The following is a 23,094-nucleotide window of genomic DNA, read 5'->3' as shown; positions in this document are numbered from 1 at the left end:
CTTGCTTTGTGAATGGTGAATTTTTGAAAAGTACAATTACAAACTCTATTTGAAATGCATTCTTTATTTGTATTGCTCCATCTCTCCAGTGAGCTTTTGCAACACAGGTTTTTTAATAATATACAGTTTTGATTTGTGTTGTATCCATTTTTGGATCTTGAATTATATCATCAGCTTCATCAGATGTTTCAATTGTTGAATTTGATGCTGCGTTTGAATTGGGGGCTTTGGTTTTCCTGTTTGGGTTGCCTGCAAAACACAAAACAAAATGAAATAATTATTTGTAATTATGACATAAAATTTGGCTTTTTAAGATGTGTGCTTAAAAAATACATTTTGGAGCAATATTGAAAATATGTCTTGAAAACGCTGTGTGGATGAGTGAGAATTGAATCATTTCAAAGTTGTTTTTGAGCATTTCCTTCTGAAAGTCAAATTAGGGAAATACTCAGAGAAGTAAGAATTTCATTTTCATTTCCATGCTTACCCTTCTTTCTTCCATGTTTCCATGGAGGAAATTACACATTTGAGAAGAAGGCAACAATTTCTGGGTTACTTAAAAGTGTGACTATCCCTGTGCATAAAAATGAACAAAACTACACTAAAGCTTATCTTAATAATTTGCAACACTCTTAAGGCTTCGCGATCATAATCCGTTTAGATGTAATGTTTAAGAACACATTTGTGCCACAATCTCATTCACTCATTCCACGGAAATATGAGTCCAAAATGCACAAGCATAGAGGAATATGAACCTTTGCTCATCACAAAAACTAAAGCTTATAGCAAAGAAATGGATTATTCTTCAAGAATGATTGTTAGAAAAGTTAAGGGGGCGCCTGGGTGGCTCAGTCAGCTAAGCATCCGACTCTTGATTTCAGCTCAAGTCATGATCGTGACATCGAGCCCTCACGTCGGGCTCCGCACTCAGCGTGGAGTCTGCTTGAGATGCTCTAACTAACTAACTAACTAAATAAATAAATCTTTAAAAAAAGAAAAGTAATTGTATCATATAGCTTGCCAATATATACAAATTTACAAATATACAAATTTAAATACTGTATAAATATGTAGAAGCAGTAGATAAATCCCTAGCCCAGTTCATGGTCTGCATGCTGTCTGACCTACTGGCAGCATTTTCTCTCCTTGCCTCCAGGGTATCACCCTTTCTTGACTCACCTCCTGTCTCCATTGCTCCTTCTCCGTCTCTTGTTGGTCCCTTCTTTTTCTAGGCCTCTTAGATTTAGGAGTGCCTCAGGGCTCGGCCTGTTGGTTCCTATCACCATCTCCCTCCCTAATTAGTCATTTAGAAAAACCTGCTCTGAACCTGCCTCTGACAGAGTGGAAACCACTGGCCAAGAGGTTCCACTATTAGAAACAGATCTTTCCTCTACCCTTGGCCACTTGCATAAGTCGATTCTCATCTTTCAGTGTGTTCATCTTGCCTGCCTTTGCCCATTTATGAGTAACTGTTCAGACTACTTTCCAGGCCCCATCAGCATACCCCCACTGCGGGTTGATTGCAGAATTCAACACTCACAGGGCAATATTATTTACAAGTTGTGAAGAACGGTGTCTCACTCCAGCTCCCAGAGCATGCCCACAGAACTGAAATGTGGGTGGTATTGTTCTCTGAGCTCATCTTAAAATATCCTAAGTTTAAAGCATAGGGCCTAGAATCATTCAATAGATGGCTTTCATTACCCCTGAACCTTTGTGGTGGTAAAATAAATGTTCTCCTTCTCAACATTCAATCATAATCTTTCAACAATATAATCTGATTTTTAAAAGTTAATTTGTTGTAGGCACAACATTTTCTAGCCTGGCAAGTAGCGCTATGCCCAGTCAGCAATCATTCTCTGTTAAATGGAGTAGGGAAGGCTGGCATGAAAATCTAATAAACCAAAACATTTGACTTGACTGTTACTTGCAAAGTGGAGTTTTAAAAAATAGTAGATAAAAATTTAGCTACTAAGCACTTAAGTAATGGAACTTATTCTCTGTGGGGGCCACTGAAACTGTTTTCCTCTTGTAACATTAGAAAAAACATTTTTATAGGTTTATTTTTCATTTGCGTAGCATTGTTTGTCCTCTTCAGTATTCTAGCAAGTAAAGATAAAGATCAAGGATATAAGATGTAAATTAGTTGCATATTACCTGGGTGGCTTTTGCATCTTACATAAGCATTTCTTTAAACATCTAAAACTTAAAATTTTGTTGGAGCTCCTGGAAGTCTGAACTGAATGTTGGTTAATTACAGTCCTTCATGTTTCCTAAGCTTTTTACATCCTTAGAATCATAAGACATTTCAATAAGACTTTCAATGTGTTTTTATCTACCTTGCCACATACAGTTTTTGTTTTTGTCTTTTTTTAATGGGAAATAAATTCAGGAGGTTATTTCCCAACTCAGGGGTTCTCTCTAAGTCTTCTCCCTTCTGACAGCTTTAGTTTCCATTATGTATTTTCTGGCAGCAACTGAAAGAGTTTATCTAACCTGTCTACTGCCCTCTGAGATTTAAAGGCTTGCAAAAAACATATCCCAGTGTCACAGGTCTTTCTTCAAGGACTTAACAAAGGTGCCCATTCTCCAGCCCTGACTCATTTCCTTGGCTACTGGATCCTTCTAATCAGTGTAGGTACAAATTTGTTTCTTAGATTGACTTCTTAAAGCAAGGCAGTTCCCCTAACAGAAATCAATATACTTCACAAACAAGAAAAGATTTGTTATAAACATACCAATATCATTTGAAGCAGGAATTTTGATTAGCAAGTTAACACCCCTAGTGTTGACTCTCTTCTCACAGTTTACAAAAAATCCAAAGGTGCTTTCAATGTATATCCTTCTGGTAAGTTAGAATAATGGGACATGGGGAAAAACAACTGTAGTGAGTAGCTATAATGATAAGAGAGTCCAGCTAACTGCATCTCTGTAGAATCATTTTTTAAAAGAGCAAGAAAAGTCTGAGCAACCTCACCTTTAACTAGTTTTGCTTTGATAAATAGAAGTTATTTCTTAACCAACAAAGTAGGAATAAAATCAGCAGCCTCTTTTTCTGTCCCAGGACTACAACATGGATTAGATTTTAAAGAAGAAATCTGTAATTCCATTGAGCTCCCAAGGGATTTGTTACACATAAAAGGTTTTCCCTATTTAATTCCTCCTTTTCCTTACTGAATGCAGACTGTGAAGCTCCAACATTATTGTTCTTTTCTGGGTTTGATATTAGTTGTTCTTTCTGCTGCTCATGTCCCATTTTCATTTTCATTTTCTTTCTTTTTTTTTTTTTTTGGGTGTCTGGTCATCAAAGAGAAATCTCAACCTTCCTTTAATCCTATACCTCTCAGACTGGTATTTAAATTAAAGGTTTGGCCTTTGTCAAAATTCAGATCCAATTCATCAAACAATCTTTGCACATATCCTCATCACGAACTACACCAATATATTTTTTCTTATAACGGTTAAATTTTGCATTCATTTTCAGAACCAGTCCTCAGGAATCCATTTATCTTACAACTTTTCTATGAACTCTGCCCTTGCCTGCCATTTCAAAATATCAAAAGAATGCTGGAGACCCCTGCAGGTCTTCATCTCTTTGACTATCTGGCCAGGACTGTAATTAAGCTTTTCTGCCATCATCTGCCTACATCCCCCTAGCTTCTGTGTCACCTTCTCAGTCCTACAGCAGCTTCTAATTGGTAATTAACTAGCTCACTTTACTCCTGAGTGGAAAATCCACACATCCCACTCATCCCACACTTCCTCCTAGTGAAAACAAGCCACGTTAGATCTGTACCCTGTGTTTCTGATTTGCAGAGGACGTTTTCCCTTCGAATTTAATATGAAGCATAGGGCTGGATCTGAAGTTAATGACGAAGTGGGCAAAACTTACCCAGTGACCTGCTGATCTATTGTGCTTTACCCTGTGCAGGGCCCTGCCTTCTTAAGAATATATAGGTATCTCCAGTAAATACAGTTAAAAATTCACCGTAAAGCTACAGTCTTAGACTTGCCCTTTGGCTTTATCGGTCCATCAGTGAGTGAAGGCAGTTCGATCCAGGAATGTTTTTCCTATCCTATTTTTTTCTATCATGGGCCTTTTTTTCCTTTTTCTTTTCTGCATTATTAAAATTTTCCAGCCACTGATGACTAATATAACTCACAAATAACTTAGCTCATATTTAAAATCCTTTAAATGAATTTTCACAAGAGACGAGCTTCTATTTTGTTTATTGGTTCGAACACCAGCCAAGATTGCCTAACCCTTAGCTCTGAGGAGGACCCACAAATACTAAATGTGTTGGTAGCTCTGCTGAGTAATTTAGTTTTCTACATCTAGGGACAAAAACAATTGTAGGAAATTACAGGCTTGTTAGAAAGGGCCCTTAAAGAGGCACAGTAACCCTAGTGTGTGGCACTGATCGATGCACTAGCCTGATCATTTGATCATATTCTGTTTTTTTTTTGTATTGTTCTGTTTTTGTTTTTATCTTTATCTTTTTCTTTTACTTTTTTTTCCTCTTTCTTTTTTCTTTCTTTCCCTTTCTTTTCCCCTGGTTTCAGGTCTTTTCTGATTTGTATAGAGTATATTTGCTGGGGACGTTGTTAATCTGTTAGCATTTTGTTCTCTCATTCATCTGTTCTCCTCTGGACAAAATGACAAGATGAAAAAAAATCACCTCAGCAAAAAGAACAAGAGGTAGTACCGTCAGCCAGGGACCTACTCAATAAGGACATTAGTACGATGTCAGACCTAGAGTTCAGAAGCATGACTTTAAAGATACTAGCTGGGCTTGAAAAAAGCGTGGAAGTTATTAGAGAAACCCTTTCTGGAGAAATAAAAGAACTAAAATATAACCAAGTCGAAATCAAAAAGGCTATTGATGAGGTGCAATCAAAAATGGGGGCACTAACTGCTAGGATAAATGAGGCAGAGGAGAGAATCAGCAATATAGAAGACCAAATGATGGAAAATAAAGAGGCTGAGAAAAAGAGAGAGAAACAACTACAGGATCACGAGGGCAGAATTCGAGAGATAAGCGATACAATAAGACAAAACAACATTAGAATAATTGGGATCCCAGAAGAAGAAGAAAGCGAGAGAGGGGCAGAAGGTATATTGGAGCAAATAATAGCAGAGAACTTCCCTAATGTGAGGAAGGAAACAGGCATCAAAATCCAGGAGGCACAGAGAACCCCTCTCAAAATCAATAAAAATAGGTCAACACCCCGACATCTAATAGTAAAACTTACGAGTCTCAGAGACAAAGAGAAAATCCTGAAAGCAGCTCGGGAGAAGAGATATGTAACCTACAATGGTAGAAATATTAGATTGGCAACAGACCTATCCACAGAGACCTGGCAGGCCAGAAAGGACTGGCATGATATCTTCAGAGCACTAAACGAGAAAAATATGCAGCCAAGAATACTATATCCAGCTAGGCTGTCATTGAAAATAGAAGGAGAGATAAAAAGCTTCCAGGACAAACAAAAACTAAAGGAATTTGCAAACACGAAACCAGCCCTCCAAGAAATATTGAAAGGGGTCCTCTAAGCAAAAGAGAGAGCCTAAAAGCAGCATAGATCAGAAAGGAACACAGACAATATACAGTCACAGTCACCTTACAGGCAATACAATGGCATTAATTCATACCTTTCAATAGTTACCCTGAATGTAAATGGGCTCAATGCCCCAATCAAAAGACACAGGCTATCAGATTGGATTAAAAAACAAGACCCATCAATATGCTGTCTGCAACAGACTCATTTTAGACCCAAAGACACCTCCAGATTGAAAGTGAGGGGGTAGAAAATCATTTAACATACTAATGGACACCAAAAGGAAGCTGGGGTGGCAATCCTTATATCAGACAAATTAGATTTTAAACCAAAGACTGTAATAAGAGATGAAGAAGGACACTATATCCTAGTTAAAGGGTCTATCCAACAAGAAGATCTAACAATTGTAAATATCTATGCCCCGAACATGGGAGCAGCCAATTATATAAGGCAATTAATAACAAAAGCAAAGAAACACATTGACAACAATACAATAATAGTGGGGGACTTTAACACCCCCTTGACTGAAATGGACAGATCATCTAAGCAAAAGATCAACAAGGAAATAAAGACTTTAAATGACACACTGGACCAAATGGACTTCACAGACATATTCAGAACATTCCATCCCAAAGCAACAGAATACACATTCTTCTCTAGTGCCCATGGAACATTCTTCAGAATTGATCACATCCTAGGTCACAAATCAGGTCTGAACCGGTACCAAAAGATTGGGATCATTCCCTGCATATTTTCAGACCACAATGCTTTGAGACTAGAACTCAATCACAAGAGGAAAGTCGGAAATAACTCAAATACATGGAGGCTAAAGAGCATCCTACTAAAGAATAAATGGGTCAACCAGGAAATTAAAGAAGAATTAAAAAAATTCATGGAAACCAATGAAAATGAAAACACAACGGTTCAAAATCTTTGGGATACAGCAAAGGCAGGCCTGAGAGGAAAGTCTATAGCAATACAAGCCTTTCTCAAGAAACAAGAAAGGTCTCAAATACATAACCTAACCCTATACCTAAAGGAGCTGGAGAAAGAACAGCAAAGAAAGCCTAACTCCAGCAGGAGAAGAGAAATAATAAAGATCAGAGCAGAAATCAATGAACTAGAAACCAAAAGAACAGTAGAACAGATCAACGAAACTAGGAGCTGGTTCTTTGAAAGAATTAACAAGATTGATAAACTCCTGGCCAGACTTATCAAAAAGAAAAGAGAAATGACCCAAATCAACAAAATCATGAATGAAAGAGGAGAGATCACAACCAACACCAAAGAAATACAAACAATTATAAGAACATATTATGAGCAACACTATGCCAGCAAATTAGATAACCTGGAAGAAATGGGTGCATTCCTAGAGATGTATCAACTACCAAAATTGAACCAGGAAGAAACAGAAATCCTGAACAGACCTACAACCACTAAGGAAATTGAAGCAGTCATCAAAAATCTCCCAAGAAACAAAAGCCCAGGGCCAGATGGCTTCCCAGAGGAATTCTATCAGACATTTAAAGAAGAATTAATACCTATTCTCCTGAAACTGTTCCAAAAAATAGAAACGGAAGGAAAACTTGCAAACTCATTTTATGAGGCCACCATTACCTTGATCCCAAAACCAGACAAAGACCCCATCAAAAAGGAGAATTACAGACCAATATCCTTGATGAACATGGATGCAAAAATTCTCACCAAAATACTAGCCAATAAGATCCAACAGTACATTAAAAGGATTATTCACCATGACCAAGTGGGATTTATCCCTGGGCTGCAAGGTTGGTTCAACATCCGCAAATCAATCCACGTGATACAATACATTAACAAAAGAAAGAACAAGAATCATATGGTCCTCTCAATAGATGCAGAAAAAGCATTTGACAAAGTACAGCATCCTTTCTTGATCAAAACTCTTCAGAGTATAGGGATAGAGGGTACATACCTCAATATCATAAAAGCCATCTATGAAAAACGTACAGCGAATATCATTCTCAATGGGGAAAAGCTGAGAGCTTTTCCCCTAAGGTCAGGAACGCGGCAGGGATGTCCACTCTCACCACTGCTATTCAACATAGTATTAGAAGTCCTAGCCACAGCAATCAGACAACAAAAAGAAATCAAAGGCATCCAAATAGGCAAAGAGGAAGTCAAACTCTCACTCTTTGCAGATGATATGATACTGTATGTGGAAAACCCAAAAGACTCCACCCCAAAACTGCTAGAACTCATACAGGAATTCAGTCAAGTAGCAGGATATAAAATCAATGCACAGAAATCAATGGCATTCCTATACACCAACAACAAGACAGAAGAGAGACAAATCAAGGAGTCGATCCCATTTACAATTGCACCCAAAACCATAAGATACCTAGGAATAAATTTAACCAAAGAGGCAAAGGATCTGTACTCAGAAAACTATAAAATACTCATGAAAGAAATTGAAGAAGACACAAAGAAATGGAAAAACGTTCCATGCTCATGGATTGGAAGAACAAACATTGTGAAGATGTCAATGCTACCCTAGAGCAATCTACACATTCAGTGCAATCCCCATCAAAATACCATCCACTTCCTTCAAAGAAATGGAACAAATAATCCTAAAATTTGTATGGAACCAGAAGAGACCCTGAATAGCCAGAGGAATGTTGAAAAAGAAAAGCAAAGCTGGCGGCATCACAATTCCGGACTTCCAGCTCTATTACAAAGCTGTCATCATCAAGACAGTATGGTACTGGCAAAAAAACAGACACATAGATAAACGGAACAGAATAGAGAGCCCAGAAATGGACCCTCAGCTCTATGGTCAACTAATCTTTGACAAAGCAGGAAAGAATGTCCAATGGAAAAAAGACAGTCTCTTCAACAAATGGTGTTGGGAAAATTGGACAGCCACATGCAGAAGAATGAAACTGGACCATTTCCTTACACCACACATAAAAATAGACTCCAAATGGTTGAAAGACCTAAACGTGAGACAGGAGTCCATCAAAATCCTAAAGGAGAACACAGGTAGCAACCTCTTCGACCTCAGCCGCAGCAATTTCTTCCTAGAAACATCGCCGAAGGCAAGGGAAGCAAGGGCAAAAATGAACTATTGGGATTTCATCAAGATAAAAAGCTTTTGCACAGCAAAAGAAACAGTCCACAAAACCAAAAGACAACCGACAGAATGGGAGAAGATATTTGCAAATGACATATCAGATCAAGGGCTAGTACCCAAAATCTATAAAGAACTTATCAAACTCAACACCCAAAGAACAAATAATCCAATCAAGAGATGGGCAGAAGACATGAACAGACATTTTTCCAAAGAAGACATCCAAATGGCCAACAGACACATGAAAAAGTGCTCAACATCGCTCGGCATCAGGGAAATCCAAATCAAAACCTCCATGAGATACCACCTCACACCAGTCAGAATGGCTAAAATTAACAAGTCAGGAAACGACAGATGTTGGCGAGGATGTGGAGAACCCTCTTACACTGTTGGTGGGAATGCAAGCTGGTGCAACCACTCTGGAAAACAGTATGGAGGTTCCTCAAACAGTTGAAAATAGAGCTACCATATGATCCAGCCATTGCACTACTGGGTATTTACCACAAAGATACAAATGTAGGGATCTGAAGGGGTACGTGCACCCCAATGTTTATAGCAGCAATGTCCACAATAGCCAAACTGTGGAAGGAGCCAAGATGTCCATCGACAGATGAATGGATAAAGGAGAAGTGGTATATATACACAATGGAATATTATGCAGCCATCAAAAGGAATGAGATCTTGCCATTTGCAACGACGTGGATAGAACCGGAGGGTGTTATGCTGAGTGAAATAAGCCAATCAGAGAAAGACATGTATCATATGACCTCACTGATATGAGGAATTCTTAATCTCAGGAAACAAACTGAGTGTTGCTGGAGTGGTGGGGGGGTGGGAGGGATGGGGTGGCTGGGTGATAGACATTGGGGAGGGTATGTGCTATGGTTAGCGCTGTGAATTGTGCAAGACTGTTGAATCACAGATCTGTACTTCGAAACAAATAATGCAATATATGTTAAGAAAAAAGAAAATGAACAAGGTAGCAGGAGGGGAAGAATGAAGGGGAGTAAGTCAGAGGGGGAGACCAACCATGAGAGACGATGGACTCTGAAAAACAAACTGAGGGTTCTAGAGGGGAGGGGGATGGGGGATGGGTTAGCCTGGTGATGGGTATTAAAGAGGGCACATTCTGTGTGGAGCACTGGGTGTTATGCACAAAGAATGAATCGTGGAACCCTACATCAAAAACTAGTGTGTAATGTATGGTGACTAACATAACAATAAAAAAAAATAAAAAAAAGAGGCACAGTAACCTTTTCTGTCATTGAGTTCAAATAACCCCATCTTCTACTAAGATCTCAATGAGTTCTTAAGGCCTTTCTGGAGTCGCCTGGGTGGTTCAGATGGTTAAGCATCCGCCTTTGGCTTGGGTTGTGATCTCCAGGTCCTGGGATCCAGCCCCGAGTTTGGCTCCCCACTCAGCTGGGAGTCTCTCTGTCCCTCTACGCCTCCCCCTGCTTGTGCTCTCTCTCTCTCTTAAATGAATAAAATATTAAAATAATGATAACAAAAAAAATTTTTTAAAGGGCTCCTGAGTGGCTCATTTGGTTAAGCGCCTGCCTTCGGCTCAGGTCATGATCCCAGCGTCCTGGGATCGAGCCCCCGCATCGGGCTCCCTGCTCAGCCGGGAGTCTGCTTCTCCCTCTCCCTCTGCTCATACCCCTGCTCCTGCTCTCTTGCTTACTCACTCTTTCAAATAAATAAATAAAATCTTTAAAAAAAAAAGCCTTTCTGAAACAAAGAATGGTATTACAAAATAATTTGGCAGCCTAATAACAGTTTTGAGCAGAGTTTTGTTGGAGGGGTGTTAAGGCTACTAAGAAAAATAGATCCCAAAGTTATCTATAAATTTAGTGCAAAACCCATCAAAATACCACTTAATTTTTATTTATTTATTTTTTTAAAGATTTTATTTATTTATTTGACAGAGAGAGACACAGCAAGAGAGGGAACACAAGCAGGGGGAGTGGGAGCGGGAGAAGCAGGCTTCCGGCGGAGCAGGGAGCCCAAGGCGGGGCTCGATCCCAGGACCCTGGGATCATGACCTGAGCTGAAGGCAGACGCTTAACAACTGAGCCACCCAGGCGCCCCAATACCACTTAATTTTTAAAAGTTTGACAACATGCCTCAGAAGTTTATTTGGAAATCTGAACATTATAAGAGTAGCCAAGAAACTTTGATAAAGAAGCATAATGGGAGGGAGGAGAAAGTCTTGCCTGGTCAGATATTAAAATTATATCACTACAATAATTTTTAAAGTATTTTTAAAGTATATTATTAGCTTAAGAATAAACAGAGTGATAAATTTAACAGAGCAGAAGTTCTGAAAAACAGATCACAGTGTATATAAGAATTCAGTTTATGACATTTTAAATTGGCAAGAGAAAGATGGATTATCCAATAGATATTTGGACAGTGAGCTCATTTGCAAAATAAAAAGGCAGATCCCTACCTCATACTTTACACCAAAACTAAAATTCCAGCATTATTAAAAATTTAAACATAAAAACAATGAATAAATGTATTAGAAAAGAATATAGGTGAATATCTTTATAACTTATAGTGAGCTGAGAACTTTTTTTTAAGATTTTTTAAAATTTTTATTATTTTTTAAGTAATCTCTGCACCCACCGTGGGGCTTGAAATCATAACCCCAAGATTAAGAGTCATGTGCTATACCGACTGAGCCAGTCAGGCACCCCCAGAGGTGAGAACTTTCTAAGTATGAAACTAAAGGGAGAAAATGCAAAAGGAGAAACTTCTCTAAATGAAAAATTGTCACATACTAAATTACAAGGGAAACAACTGTGAAAGCATTTGCAATGTATGTGGAAAAGAGTTTAGTTGCTGTGTGTAAAGTTCTTTTAAAGCAGCGAAAAATGTACATCCCCACAGAAAAACGTGTATAAGATATGAACAACAGTATGCCACAAAAGAAATAATGACAGGGGCACCTGGCTGGCCCCACTGGAAAAGTGTGCAACTCTTGATCTCAGGGTCGTGAGTTCAAGCCCCACGTTAGGTGGAGAGATGACTTAAATATTTTTAAAAAGAAGAAATAATGACAGACATTAAAATGCCCACTCCCACTCTTCATTTAAGATAAAAACACTATTATTTTTTTTCAAGAAATTAGTAAAATGTGTATCTTTTGAAATAATAATACTAGTCCTTTCCTGGAGGGCAGTTAGCAACTTGTATCCACAGCCTTTAATATGTGCCCATCCTTTGGTCAACAAGTCCACTCCCAGGGATTTATGCTAAGAAAATACTTAGATAGTTTGTGCAATGTATGTTGTAATGAAAAAGAAAATGGAAGCTAACTCAAAGTCAATGATAAAATATGGTATACTCAGATTTTGGTTTCTAAATACTATTCCCAACTAAAATGAACCAGGCTTTTTAGAGAAATGTCAGATTCCAGGGCTGGAACAGGAGAAGTACAGGCTGCCTGGAACATTTTGTGACAGAAAGCAAAAAAGTGCTCAAAAAATTATGGACACAGTTCAGAAGGACAAAGGACCCAGTTGAAAGGGGCTCCCACAGGACAAAGCTGAGACAATGTAAGCATCAGAATAAATAATGACAGTCATAGAATATTTTAAAACAAAGCATCTGAGTCCATACTGATCTGAAAAAATAAATGAATAGGTCAATAAAGAGGGGAGAAGGAAAAGCTCTTCCTTATGTTTGTTATTCCTTAGAATAACAAACAATGTGAGGCTTGGAAAGTCATCATTTTATAACTATTGTAATAATAGTTTTAAAATTATTTTGAAATTTTGAATGAAAAAATTCAGTCAAGAGCCATCAATGAGTGGATGAAAGTTTGAGGAGGGACAGAGTATTTTCAATCTCAAAGTACCTCCCTACAAATTACTTAGGAATTAATAGGGAAAATAGTGACTTTACAATGTCTTAATCCAGCAAATACAACCTTAACCAACGAATCAAAGTTCACATCACCCCTAATGGGACAAACCAATATTATGTGCTTCCTGATAGGACGCCCTGAGAATATGATTTCTATGGTATTCCTGTCGAAAGGTATTATCTCTCTCCAGTCATGAGAAAATATCAGACAAATTGAAAGACCCTTTACAGGATAACTGGCTTCTGCTTTACAAGAATGTCAAGATCATGAAAGACAAAGAAAGGCTGAGGATTAAAGGAGGCTAAAGAAATATGACAACGAATTATAAGACTAGATCCTAGATGAGAAAAACATCGCTATTAAGGATATTGGCAAAATTTAAATATGAACTGCAGATTAGATAATATTACTTTATCAGTGTGACATGTCCTGACTTTGATAAACATACTATAACTATGTAAGAAAAAAATCCTGTTCTTAGGAAACACTTACTGAAATATTTATGGTTAAAAGGTATGATATCCGGGACGCCTGGGTGGCTCAGTCATTAAATGTGTGCCTTCGGCTCAGGTCATGATCCCAGGGTTCTGGGATCGAGCCCCACATTGGGCTCCCTCCTCTGCGGGAGGCCTGCTTCTCCCTCTCCCACTCCCCCTGCTTGTGTTCCCTCTCTCGCTGTGTCTGTCAAATAAATAAATAAATCTTAAAAAAAAAAAGGCATGATATCTGCAAATTATTTTCAAATGGTTCAGAAAATATACATTGAAAGAAAGTCGATGATAAAGAAAATAAGGCAAAATATTAACAATGAAGTAAATCTGAGGAGGGGTATACAACCTTCTTTGTAGTATTCTTGCAATTTTTCTGGAAGTGTGAAGTTATATCGAAATAAAACAATAAAAAATCATAGCACTATGTCAGGATATGAAAGTGGAAATATTCTTTGGCAAAGGCATTCATTCATTGGCAAACAAAGATGTCAATATTGTTCAGTGAAAAAAAATAGCACAAGACTCATCCCCCGCACTTTGTTACAGTCATGTATGTGAGAGTTGCATACCAAAAATCCATGGAAGAATGGAACATAGTGTTAATAACCCTCATCTCTGTATGGTGGAATCACGGAAGACACTGTTTGTTTGTTTCTCTGTATTTTCTAATTTTCCATAAATAAAAGCGAATTGAAAGAAACGTTTTTTCTTTCTAGGCGACTCTTCTAAGAAGAAGAAATAGAGCAGACCATTCTGAGCCAGTCCGAGTCATGTTCTGCTCATGGGCAGAAGAAACAATTACGTGATCTTCAAATGTGCTTTCTCAGTATTCCATACGTAATTTACGCTTTTCTCCTAGACAGCTGCACCTTGCTGAGGATTTGCTTACCCTTTTTCATTTATATCACTTGCCTTTACAAAAGAGACCACCAGATACAGGGGCTTGGAGTTCTCTATTATCTCTATCCAACTGTATTATTTTATTTGTGCCAAGCAGTTCTACTAATATCTGCCCTTTTAATTTCCATCCAGAACTCTGTTTCCAACAGCCCCTCTCCTCAGGCCTCCACCCACCCTCCGCAACCCCGAGTGTCAGTGGATGCTCAAAACCACAGGGTGGATGTGCTTGATCTTCCCAGAGCACCAGTTTTCTTCAGATATGAGAAGGAGAAGATGTTATTATTAGAGTAAAACAAGCCATTACATTCAGCCAAATTGAAAAATGACATAAATTTTAAAAATAAGATGGGACAAAAATAAAAATAAAATGAAACTTCAAATAATTTAAAGTTCATAGGCCTCACGCAAGCCTTTCCAGGATAGCCCCTGGAATTCTGGAGGTACAGGTTCCTTTCTCATTCCCCTTTAAGGATTTTCCAGCAGAAAAGTTTGAGAAGCAGGGATCTGGGACATTCAGCCCGCTAACTGCTTCTCTATTTGCCATTAATTCTTCCACAACGTATGAAATGAGTCCTCCCCCTCAGGAGTGTCTGCTCAGAAAGATGCCCTTCACATAGTCATCTTCTCAGAACTCTACAACCGACAAGCAATGGGGTTCTTTTAAACGCTGGCATTTGAAACACGCATAGCTCAAAACACACAAAAAAGGGAACAAAACCATGATGGGGTACAATTTAAAGGCAATCAATTTCCAGCCACAGCTCCTGTGCACAAAGTGAGCCCAGGAGGTAGCCCAGTGAACCTCTGCAGTCCTTCCCAGCGGCCTGCTGTTTTCAGGATCAATTCAAAATGTATAAAGCCTTAAACTGTATACATTAAAAAGGAGGGGACGCCTGGGTGGCTCAGTCGGTTGAGTGTCTGCCTTCGGCTCAGGTCATGATCCCGAGGTCCTGGGATAGAGCCCCGCATCGGGCTCCCTGCTCAGCGGGATGTCTGCTTCTCCCTCAGGCCTCTCCCTCTACCCCTCCCCCCACTCATGCTCTCGCTCTTTCTCTCAAATGAACAAATAAATCTTTAAAAAAAAAAACAATAAAGATACACAAGGGAAAAACCTTGGCACAACTGCCTAAGATTAGACTATTTTAGACTTAGATGGTTGTCATTTATAGAAACAGAAAAGTTCAGTGCCCTAGGTCAGTTTTAGAACGTGCATAAAGACATTTTTCCCTTTAGGCCATTTGAATTGCCTATAATGAAAACAGTCTCAATTATAAAAATTAATGTAAAATAATGGGAGGTCGACTCTTAAGAACAGATCATTTTGAAAGAAGATGAAACCGGTTTCATCTGATGTAATGTTTACCTACTTGGTTCTTCTGCAAACATTTTAGTATCCTTGACCTTGAAGGCATCCCTTAAGTGGAATAAAGACGTTTTGTTTTTAATAGCTAGAACACTGGAACCTGTTCCTAGGTGGGAGAATCACTGGAACAGAGCGTGCACACCTCACAATAGCACCACGATGTTTTCACTCTAAAGGGTCACTTTCAAATATAAACTGTCTTTCTCTTCCTATTTCAGTGACATTTCGATCACCTATTTTGTTTTGGGCTCTGCACCATGTCTGATTTGGTTAAAATCAAACCAAAGGACCAAAACACCTCATTGGAAAGCAGCAGGAAGGCAGTGATCATATAAAATCCTGCCTTGTCAATAGCAAGCACTCAGGAAAAGGTGTCTGGAGTTAATTTGCTGGCCTGATAAACAATGTTTTTGAGAGGAGACATTTCGATGCAAGAAAGCAGCTTCTTCTAACTACCTCAGAAGTGCATCAATGGATCTCCTTAGCTAAATAGCATTAAGACTACCAGACTTGAATCAACAAGCCAGCTAATTCTGTTGCTAGGTTCTCAGAGCCAACATGAAATAACACTTGGGGGCAGTCCCTGAGATCAACCAGGAAAAACAACCAACTTCTATTTAGCACAACGCATGGCGTAGAGGAGACATTCGATGATTGTCTGATACCTCTAGAGGCGACAACAAAGGTGCTCCTGTGATCACCTACTATAAAGGTGTAGCACTACTCATTCAATTCATTCAACAAACATTGCTACGTGTTCTAGGCAGTAGGGATACAGTAGTGAGGAAACAAGTGAAAATTATTACTTTCCTGGAACAAACTTTCCAGTTGGAGTGGAGAAAGGTTAGACAATAGATAACTAAATTATATAGTATATTAGTGCCAAATGCTTAGGAGAAAAATAAAACAGGAAGGGGGTATGAAATGTTGAAGGGGAGTTAAGTCACCAGATATGGTGACAAGGGAAGAACTCCCTAGGAAGGTGCCTTTTAGTAAAGATTTAAAGAAAGTGAAAGTCATATGGGTATCTGAGGGAAAAGCCTTCTGGACAACGGTGACAGCACATGCAAGGTCCTGAGGCAAAGGAGTTTCAAGGAACAACAAAGAGGCCAATGTGTCTGTGCACAGGAGATGAGAGAAATGGGGGCGGGAAGGGCAGACCACAGAAGCCCTGGTAGGTCCCAGTTAAGACTTCTGTATCTAACAAGAGAGATGGGAAGCGATTAGGATTTTTTAGCAGAGGAATGACAAGACTTGACTTATCTTGTAACAGGCTCACTTTGGCTGCTTTGTGGAGAGTAGACAGCAGGGGAGCGAGGACTTACTTAGCTGGGAAGGGAAGCTATTTGTTTATAAAATGCAGAGTCTGGAGTTTGCGGTCTTAATGAGCCGCCTAGGTGATTCTTAGGTATAGTAAAATTCAAAAACGTCCACGTTAAATCATCTAAGCACTTGAGACAAAAATTCATTTTATGCATTGGGGAGGGTAGGTACTATGGTGAGCGCTGTGAATTGTGTAGGACCGATGAATCACAGACCTGTACCCCTGAAACATATAATACATTATATGTATATACATATATATATACACATATACATATATAATAAAAAATAAAAATAATATAAAAAGTTGAGTTTAAGATCTAATGATTTGGTAGTCACTAATCCACTGCTTCATTTTGCCTGTGAAGAAACAGAATCTAAGCCATTGGACTAAATTCAACTAACAACCTGTCAATTCGGCCACACAGTTACAAACGGTGCTTCAGAAAAGGAACTGCTAAGGGACCTTGGCCTCTTGCTCTGTGACACAGGATGCCCTCTGGGAGAGACCTCCTCTACAGAAAAGGAAAGTAGAGCTAATGCGATCATTCAGCGACAGTGTATTTGATAAGGTCACAGAGCATGTACTCCAGAAATATAAGTTTCAGGGTTCAGCCGAAAGAGAGCATCTGAGCAGGTGACTTTCCAAAATTTTTTAAAGTAAGCTTTTTCATTCTCTTTTTAAATAGAAGTTATTGACCACTTGTATCTTATTCTAAATAGATTCTATTTATATATTCTAAATTTTTTTAAAAATAGTATGTCTCTTTCTTTTATTTTAAAGATTTTATTTATTTATTTGAGAGAGAGAGAATGAGAGATAGAGAGCACAAGAGGGAAGAGGGTCAGAGGGAGAAGCAGACTCCCTGCTGAGCAGGGAGCCCGATGCGGGACTCGATCCCGGGACTCCAGGATCATGACCTGAGCCGAAGGCAGTCGCCCAACCAACTGAGCCACCCAGGCACCCTATATATTCTAAATTTTTATTAAAATACACTCTATATATCTCAAAATTTATGACTACTACTTTTTAAATACACTAACAGAAATTTATATTCACAAAAATTATAACAATTCTTTCTGATTGAATTTCATAATGCTAGCAATTAGCATTTGTGTGGCACTTTGTAACTGAGATAATGAACCCCAGTTCCACAAACTATACATAAACATTTCTTTCTACTTTATAGTCACTCTTCCATGCGCGCCTGCACACATGTATACCTTAACAAGTTTGTAATCTATTCAAGAACAAAGACGGTCTTCTATTTACCTTTCCTGTTTTTCTATTCCTTTTGTATGCCTCTGAGGTATTTTAAGTGCCTCCTCTGAATTCTGCAGCTCTCAGGCACCCAGGTGAATGCTCAGCTGACCACTGACTGACCCATCTTGAGCAATGCAACCCTGAGAATTAATTACCAGATATTTTGCTCCTCCATTTATTCTACATCTTTGGCTCTATCACAAACAAAATTTAACAACTCCACAAAGCTAAAACCTTTATAACTGAGAGCCTTAAATACAGTAGAGCGATTTAGTGGATCCATGGGTTGTTTTTCGTGAGAACATTTACATCCTGCCCCTCTTCTGTCCTTTGGCCCAATTTCTCGAAGGTATTTCACCATTAATGCCTAATTTCCTGTTGGCCCAAATTCTTGAAGGTATTTCACCATTAATGCCTAATTTCCTATGAATTTCTATAAAGGCACATAATGAGTTGAATTTTTAAAAAGCATTCATGATTCACAGGATGGTGTGTCACCCAGGGAGAGGTGATTCTCTTGAATAGAGTGCAGGAAGTTGGCTGCAAATAATGGATGCAGATTACCTTCATGAGTGGAAGAAGCCTCGAGGTGCTGAAGTTTAAGGCCAGTGTCTAACTTTCGAGGCTTTGTAGACAGAAATAAGTAGCAGAGGACACAGACGCTGACGACAAAGGCAAGCAGAACAAGGGCAGCAGTTCCCAGTCCAACCAGGGCACCGATGCTGAAGAAACAGGAAGAACATTCTCACTGTCACACAAAATGGTTTACACATATACTAGAAAGAAGGTCTGAAGATTGTTCATCCTTGCTTCAGTCATTCCTAGCCAAACTATATTTTAGTATAAACAGTGTATGATTGAAATCTATAGCTCACCTTTTGCTTTCATCAAATTCTTCTATTTTCTCTACACATTTATATGTTAACATTAGTATAGAAAACTATGTGAACTCATATGGCAGGTGAAAGCTCACGTGATTCTCCTGGGCGAGTTTAAAAATATTTCAATCGAAGAAACCTCTATTAGTATATTTTAGGGGCGCCTGGGTGGCTCAGATGGTTAAGCATCTGCTTCGGCTCAGGTCATGATCCCAGGGTCCTGGGATCGAGTCCCACATGGGGCTCCCTGCTCGGCGGGGAGCCTGCTTCTCCCTCTCCCTCTACTGTTCCCCCTGCTTGCTCTCTGTCAAATAAATAAATTTTAAAAAAAAATCTTTAAAAAAGTATATTTTAGAAGGAAAAATCGTGTCCACCCACAAAAGATGAATAGAAAAATACTGACCAGTGCAAAAGTAGTGAAGCACTACTGAGCCACCCAGGCGCCCCAAGCCTCTGACTCTTGATTTCAGCTCAGATTATGATCTCAGGGTGGTGAGATCAAGCCCCTAGACAGGCTCAGGCTGGGTGAGGAGCCTGTTTGAGATTCTCTCCCTTCGTCCCTTCCCCCCTCCCCCGACTCTAAAAAAAAAAAAAAAAGGAAGTAAATCATGGTATAATCATCACTGAAGAGTAATCATCATTGAAATGGTCATTGACGAGTAATGACCTTTTTCTTCATCCTCGTCCTGGCCTGCCTGCCGGCTTCTGCTATTTCATAGAGATCAGGGCCCCAACAAGTTTGACAAGTGCCAAAGAGAAGGCGGGGGGGGAATTTGACCAGGGAGGCTAGACGTGTTAGGGCTCTGGAAAAAGGAGAACAGAATTAAAAGGGAGTTGCTTAAGCTCATCCCATTTATCCTTGATTTTAGGAGATAAAGCACCCCTGCCATTTAGGGATTGCCTCCTTGGCCACAAGGGAGTGGAGTGAGACCTCCAAAGATAGTCGTGCTTGGTTTATTAATGTCAGCCCAATCCCCCTAGCCTTGCACACAGTGAAGACTGGATATTCTGTGGCTAGAGTCAATATACGTTTTATATTTAAATTGGAGTTTGCCCTCACTTGTGCACTCTCTTCCAAGGGTGAGACTCCCTGGCTCTGGCAAGTCCTCTTTCATGTTTGTTGGCACCAAAGCTGACTTTTGTAGATTATGTATGTCAGGGAGGGTCAGGACTATGCACAGACACAGGGGAATATAATCCACTTAATTAACATTATCTGCTGCACAAGACAGCTAGGCTGCCACACATCTAGAAAGATTCTTGAAATGAGAACCCGTTATTAAAAAAATGCTCAAAGTAAAAAGTAATTTAGTCAATTTAAAAGTAAAATTGTCAACCTAATTAAATTCAACATGCATATTGTGAGCTTTTAAAGTACACAATTTAAAAGCCCATCACATGATTTGTAGAAAAAACAAAGCATGCTCTTTCTGCTTTCTACTATAATTAAAGAAAATAAATGGCAGCTTATCCCTTATCTTGTTAGTTATTGAGCACTGAGAACGCAATGGGGAGTCCGAGGTGCTACCACCATTATTAGCACCACCTTGATAATCTTGACAGATAGCTTGTGTCACAGTTTCATTTTATAGAAGCGTTGCTTCATGCGTACAAAACTCTAAAGATGAAACTCTAGGAATCTCCTAAAAGAGTCATTTTGACAACTGCTTACTGAACTCCTGTTGCCCTGTGCAACAGGCATCATTTTCCTAGGTCCTGAAGCAGGTTACCAAAGGAAGCCCTGAGAGGTTAGGGATTTGGAGAAGGAGAAAAGATTGTGGTGGGCCAGACACAGGAAAGGGAGAATTATCCTTTCCTCCCAGCGCCGTGATGGCAGTCCGCTTTCCAGTCCCCGAGGGGGGCTCTGAAGTTGCTGCCTCGTTCATGCCGTTCATGCCGCAGTTCTACTGAGCACCTTTGCTTGCCTCATAGTAGCTGTGCTGTGCCTTTCCCAGCCGCTGCAGAATCTCAGAACAACTGCTAGCGACTTCGGGAATATTTTTCACAGCTGGACTATTTTCAATTTGGGCGAAGAGCAAAGAATATGAGGGAGATGAAGTGCTGAATTTTTGCCTCCCCATGTGTTCTCAGTGCCCAATAACTAACAAGATCCCCAGGTTTAACATTGCCAACAGATGCTCTCAGTTGAAATGATTTTTGGGTGTCCTAGGAACTGAGCTATACTGTCCGCTGTGTCCGTGCTGAATGAAGACCCCGGCAAGCTATTCATTCTTTGTGCCCTCATAAACCTATCCTCTGCTGCCTGTGGAATTATTCAAGGATCTGAGAATCCCAGGCACTTTTTCAGTTGAGTTTGACTTAAGAGTTGCCAGTCTCTGTCAGAGGTGCTGCCACCATCAACACCTCCAAAGACTCAGAGCTGAGTTACTATGCTATTTTCCAAAAGGCCGGATAATATGCCAGTGCAATACTGATTACTTCTCTGAATGAGAGGGATAAGCTGCCATTATTTTGCGAGATTATGCCCCACTCTGGCACAACACAATGTTGTTAGCTGAACTTATTGGTTAGTGGCACTCCTTTTGAGATTTTTTTGATGCTTGCAATACATTTTGGAAAAATTATTTTACTGCCTCAAGAAATAACATTTAAAGTCATTTCCTGTGGACTGGACATGTGTGACAAATTCTGGATCATGCTAGAGGATTAGAGAAACAACACTCTTCGGCTTACTAGCAGAGTCTAGTCTGTCTCTTGTCAGGCATAAGCTAATTGGTTTGTGAGAAACAACTGAAGGTGGGTTTGGAATTCTTTCACATTCATTCTCCAGGCAAAATCAAAGAATGGAGTTCAAAGGTTACAGTCTTGGGCGGGGTGGTGTAGAAAGCATTTCACAGTGAAAATATCTGCATAAATACTAGGTGGAATAAGTAAAATTCCCATCATAGGAAAAACAGGCAAGAAAGACTCCACCTTAGAAAGTCTTTTGTCTTTCCAGTAATGGCCGAGTGGCTCAGGTGTTAAGAAAGGGGTGTCCTGAAAAAGGTTCTATGGAGTGTGTATTATAGCAAATAAAACTTTCCCTGCCTACTGTATGTCTCCAGTTCGGGTCTGTGTCAGTTTCGGATCATCTGAAAAGAGCAAATTACAAAGTCCTGTCGCTGTATGCGTACACACACACACACACACACACACACACACACACATCTCTTTGATTTCTTCTCACCCTCAGAGAGACTTTAAATACTCTGATCCTTGGTTAATACCTTAAAATGAGTCCTGAAGTCGCCCGCTTTCTATTCAAAGCACGAAATGCCCAAACAAACAAAAAAAAGAGAATGAAAACCTCCTCAAGTTATCTGCGTGTCTCCTCTCCGCCGGCGGAGCCTCCTGCCTGGAACTCGTCCCTGGAGGGCGTGGAGACCCGGCGCGGGGCTGAGCGGGGCCAGCGGAGCCAGCGGAGCCAGCACTGCGTGCGCCCTGGGCGCACGGCCCGCGCTGCTCCCGCGCTCCTCCCGCGCTCCTCCCGCTCCAGCCTCGCCGGGGGTCCAGGGCCCACTCACACTTCTGGCCGCCACCGCCTGACCCTCGCCGGACGGGGGCAGCACCGAGCGGGTCCCGGGGTCGGGGGTGGGGGAGTTCCGAGCCCCGCGCGCTTTGTCTGCAGGTCCCTCACCCGCCCTCGGAGGCTCCATGTCCTTCCTGAGGGACCCGACCCGAGCGGGCGACCCTCCCACTCCCGGCTTGGCACCGCTCGTCGCCTCCCTAGAGCCCGCCGCCCTGCCCACCTGAGGCTCCACATATAGCTGTGCTTGTAGGGGAAGTAGCTGCCCGGCTCGCTGCAGCAGTACTTGAGGTCGGCGAAGCCGCAGCAGTAGAGCAGGGTGGCCCCCTCCCCGCTCCGGGGGCACTCGAAGGGCTCCACGAAGCTGTGGTTGAGGCTGTAGTAGCCCGAGCACACCCGGCTCGCCTCGCTCATCGCGGGTGGCTGCGGACAGGGGCACGCTTGCCCCCGGACCTGCCCTCGGACCGCCCGTGTCTGGCGCCGCCCGCGCCCGCGCACCCCCACGGCCCGGGCTTTCGGTCGGACAGCCTGGGCGTTCAGCCTTCGCGCGCGTCCTCTGCGCTCTCTCCTCCCCCTGTCCACATGGGGTCTGGTCGCTTTACTCGCGCATCACCCTCTCGTTAGTGAGTGGCCCTTTTTTTCTGCCGGTCTTCGACCCTGTATCTCTTCTCTCCCGCCCTTCGTGGGCTTTCTTCACGCTCCCTCGACTCCCCTCCACTTCCCCTCACTTCATCGACAGCCTGGGGAGCTCAGCAGGCACACACTGCACGCCAGAGAGCGATTTCATCCGAATGCAAAGTGGAGGTGTCA

General features: G+C 40.7%; 1 protein-coding gene across 2 annotated transcripts; it reads right to left on the bottom strand.

The window, feature by feature from the left end:
- Nucleotides 1-112: 112 nt before the first annotated feature.
- Nucleotides 113-22,698, bottom strand: SHISAL2B (shisa like 2B). Of its 2 annotated transcripts, XM_088023326.1 has the most exons (4): nt 22,508-22,698; nt 21,153-21,199; nt 18,445-18,624; nt 113-249 (listed from the first exon to the last, which is right to left on the bottom strand). In XM_088023326.1, the coding sequence occupies exons 1-4, from the start codon at nt 22,696-22,698 to the stop codon at nt 113-115; spliced, it is 555 nt and encodes a 184-aa protein (XP_087879452.1). The 2 variants fall into 2 exon arrangements, with proteins under 2 accessions (XP_087879452.1, XP_027979653.1); XM_028123852.1 differs by lacking the exon at nt 21,153-21,199 and having other exon boundaries at nt 18,445-18,602.
- Nucleotides 22,699-23,094: the final 396 nt, after the last annotated feature.

The sequence above is a fragment of the Eumetopias jubatus genome, unplaced genomic scaffold (genome assembly GCF_037043125.1).
Source record: "Eumetopias jubatus isolate StellerSeaLion01/CBP00866 unplaced genomic scaffold, mEumJub1_p1.0 scaffold_5, whole genome shotgun sequence".
NCBI lineage: Eukaryota > Metazoa > Chordata > Mammalia > Carnivora > Otariidae > Eumetopias > Eumetopias jubatus.
This window is presented reverse-complemented; position numbering and strand designations above follow the sequence as displayed.

Bases quoted from the DNA above. Each gene is read 5' to 3' on its own strand.
- SHISAL2B (XM_088023326.1), bottom strand. From the start codon at position 22,698: ATGAGCGAGGCGAGCCGGGTGTGCTCGGGCTACTACAGCCTCAACCAC. The intron at 18,625-21,152 runs GCATAGTAACTC...TGTGACAGTGAG, and splicing joins ATCCGGCCTTTTGGAAAATA to AATGTTCTTCCTGTTTCTTC. The intron at 250-18,444 runs GTAATCTGCATC...TGTGTTTTGCAG, and splicing joins GGCTTCTTCCACTCATGAAG to GCAACCCAAACAGGAAAACC.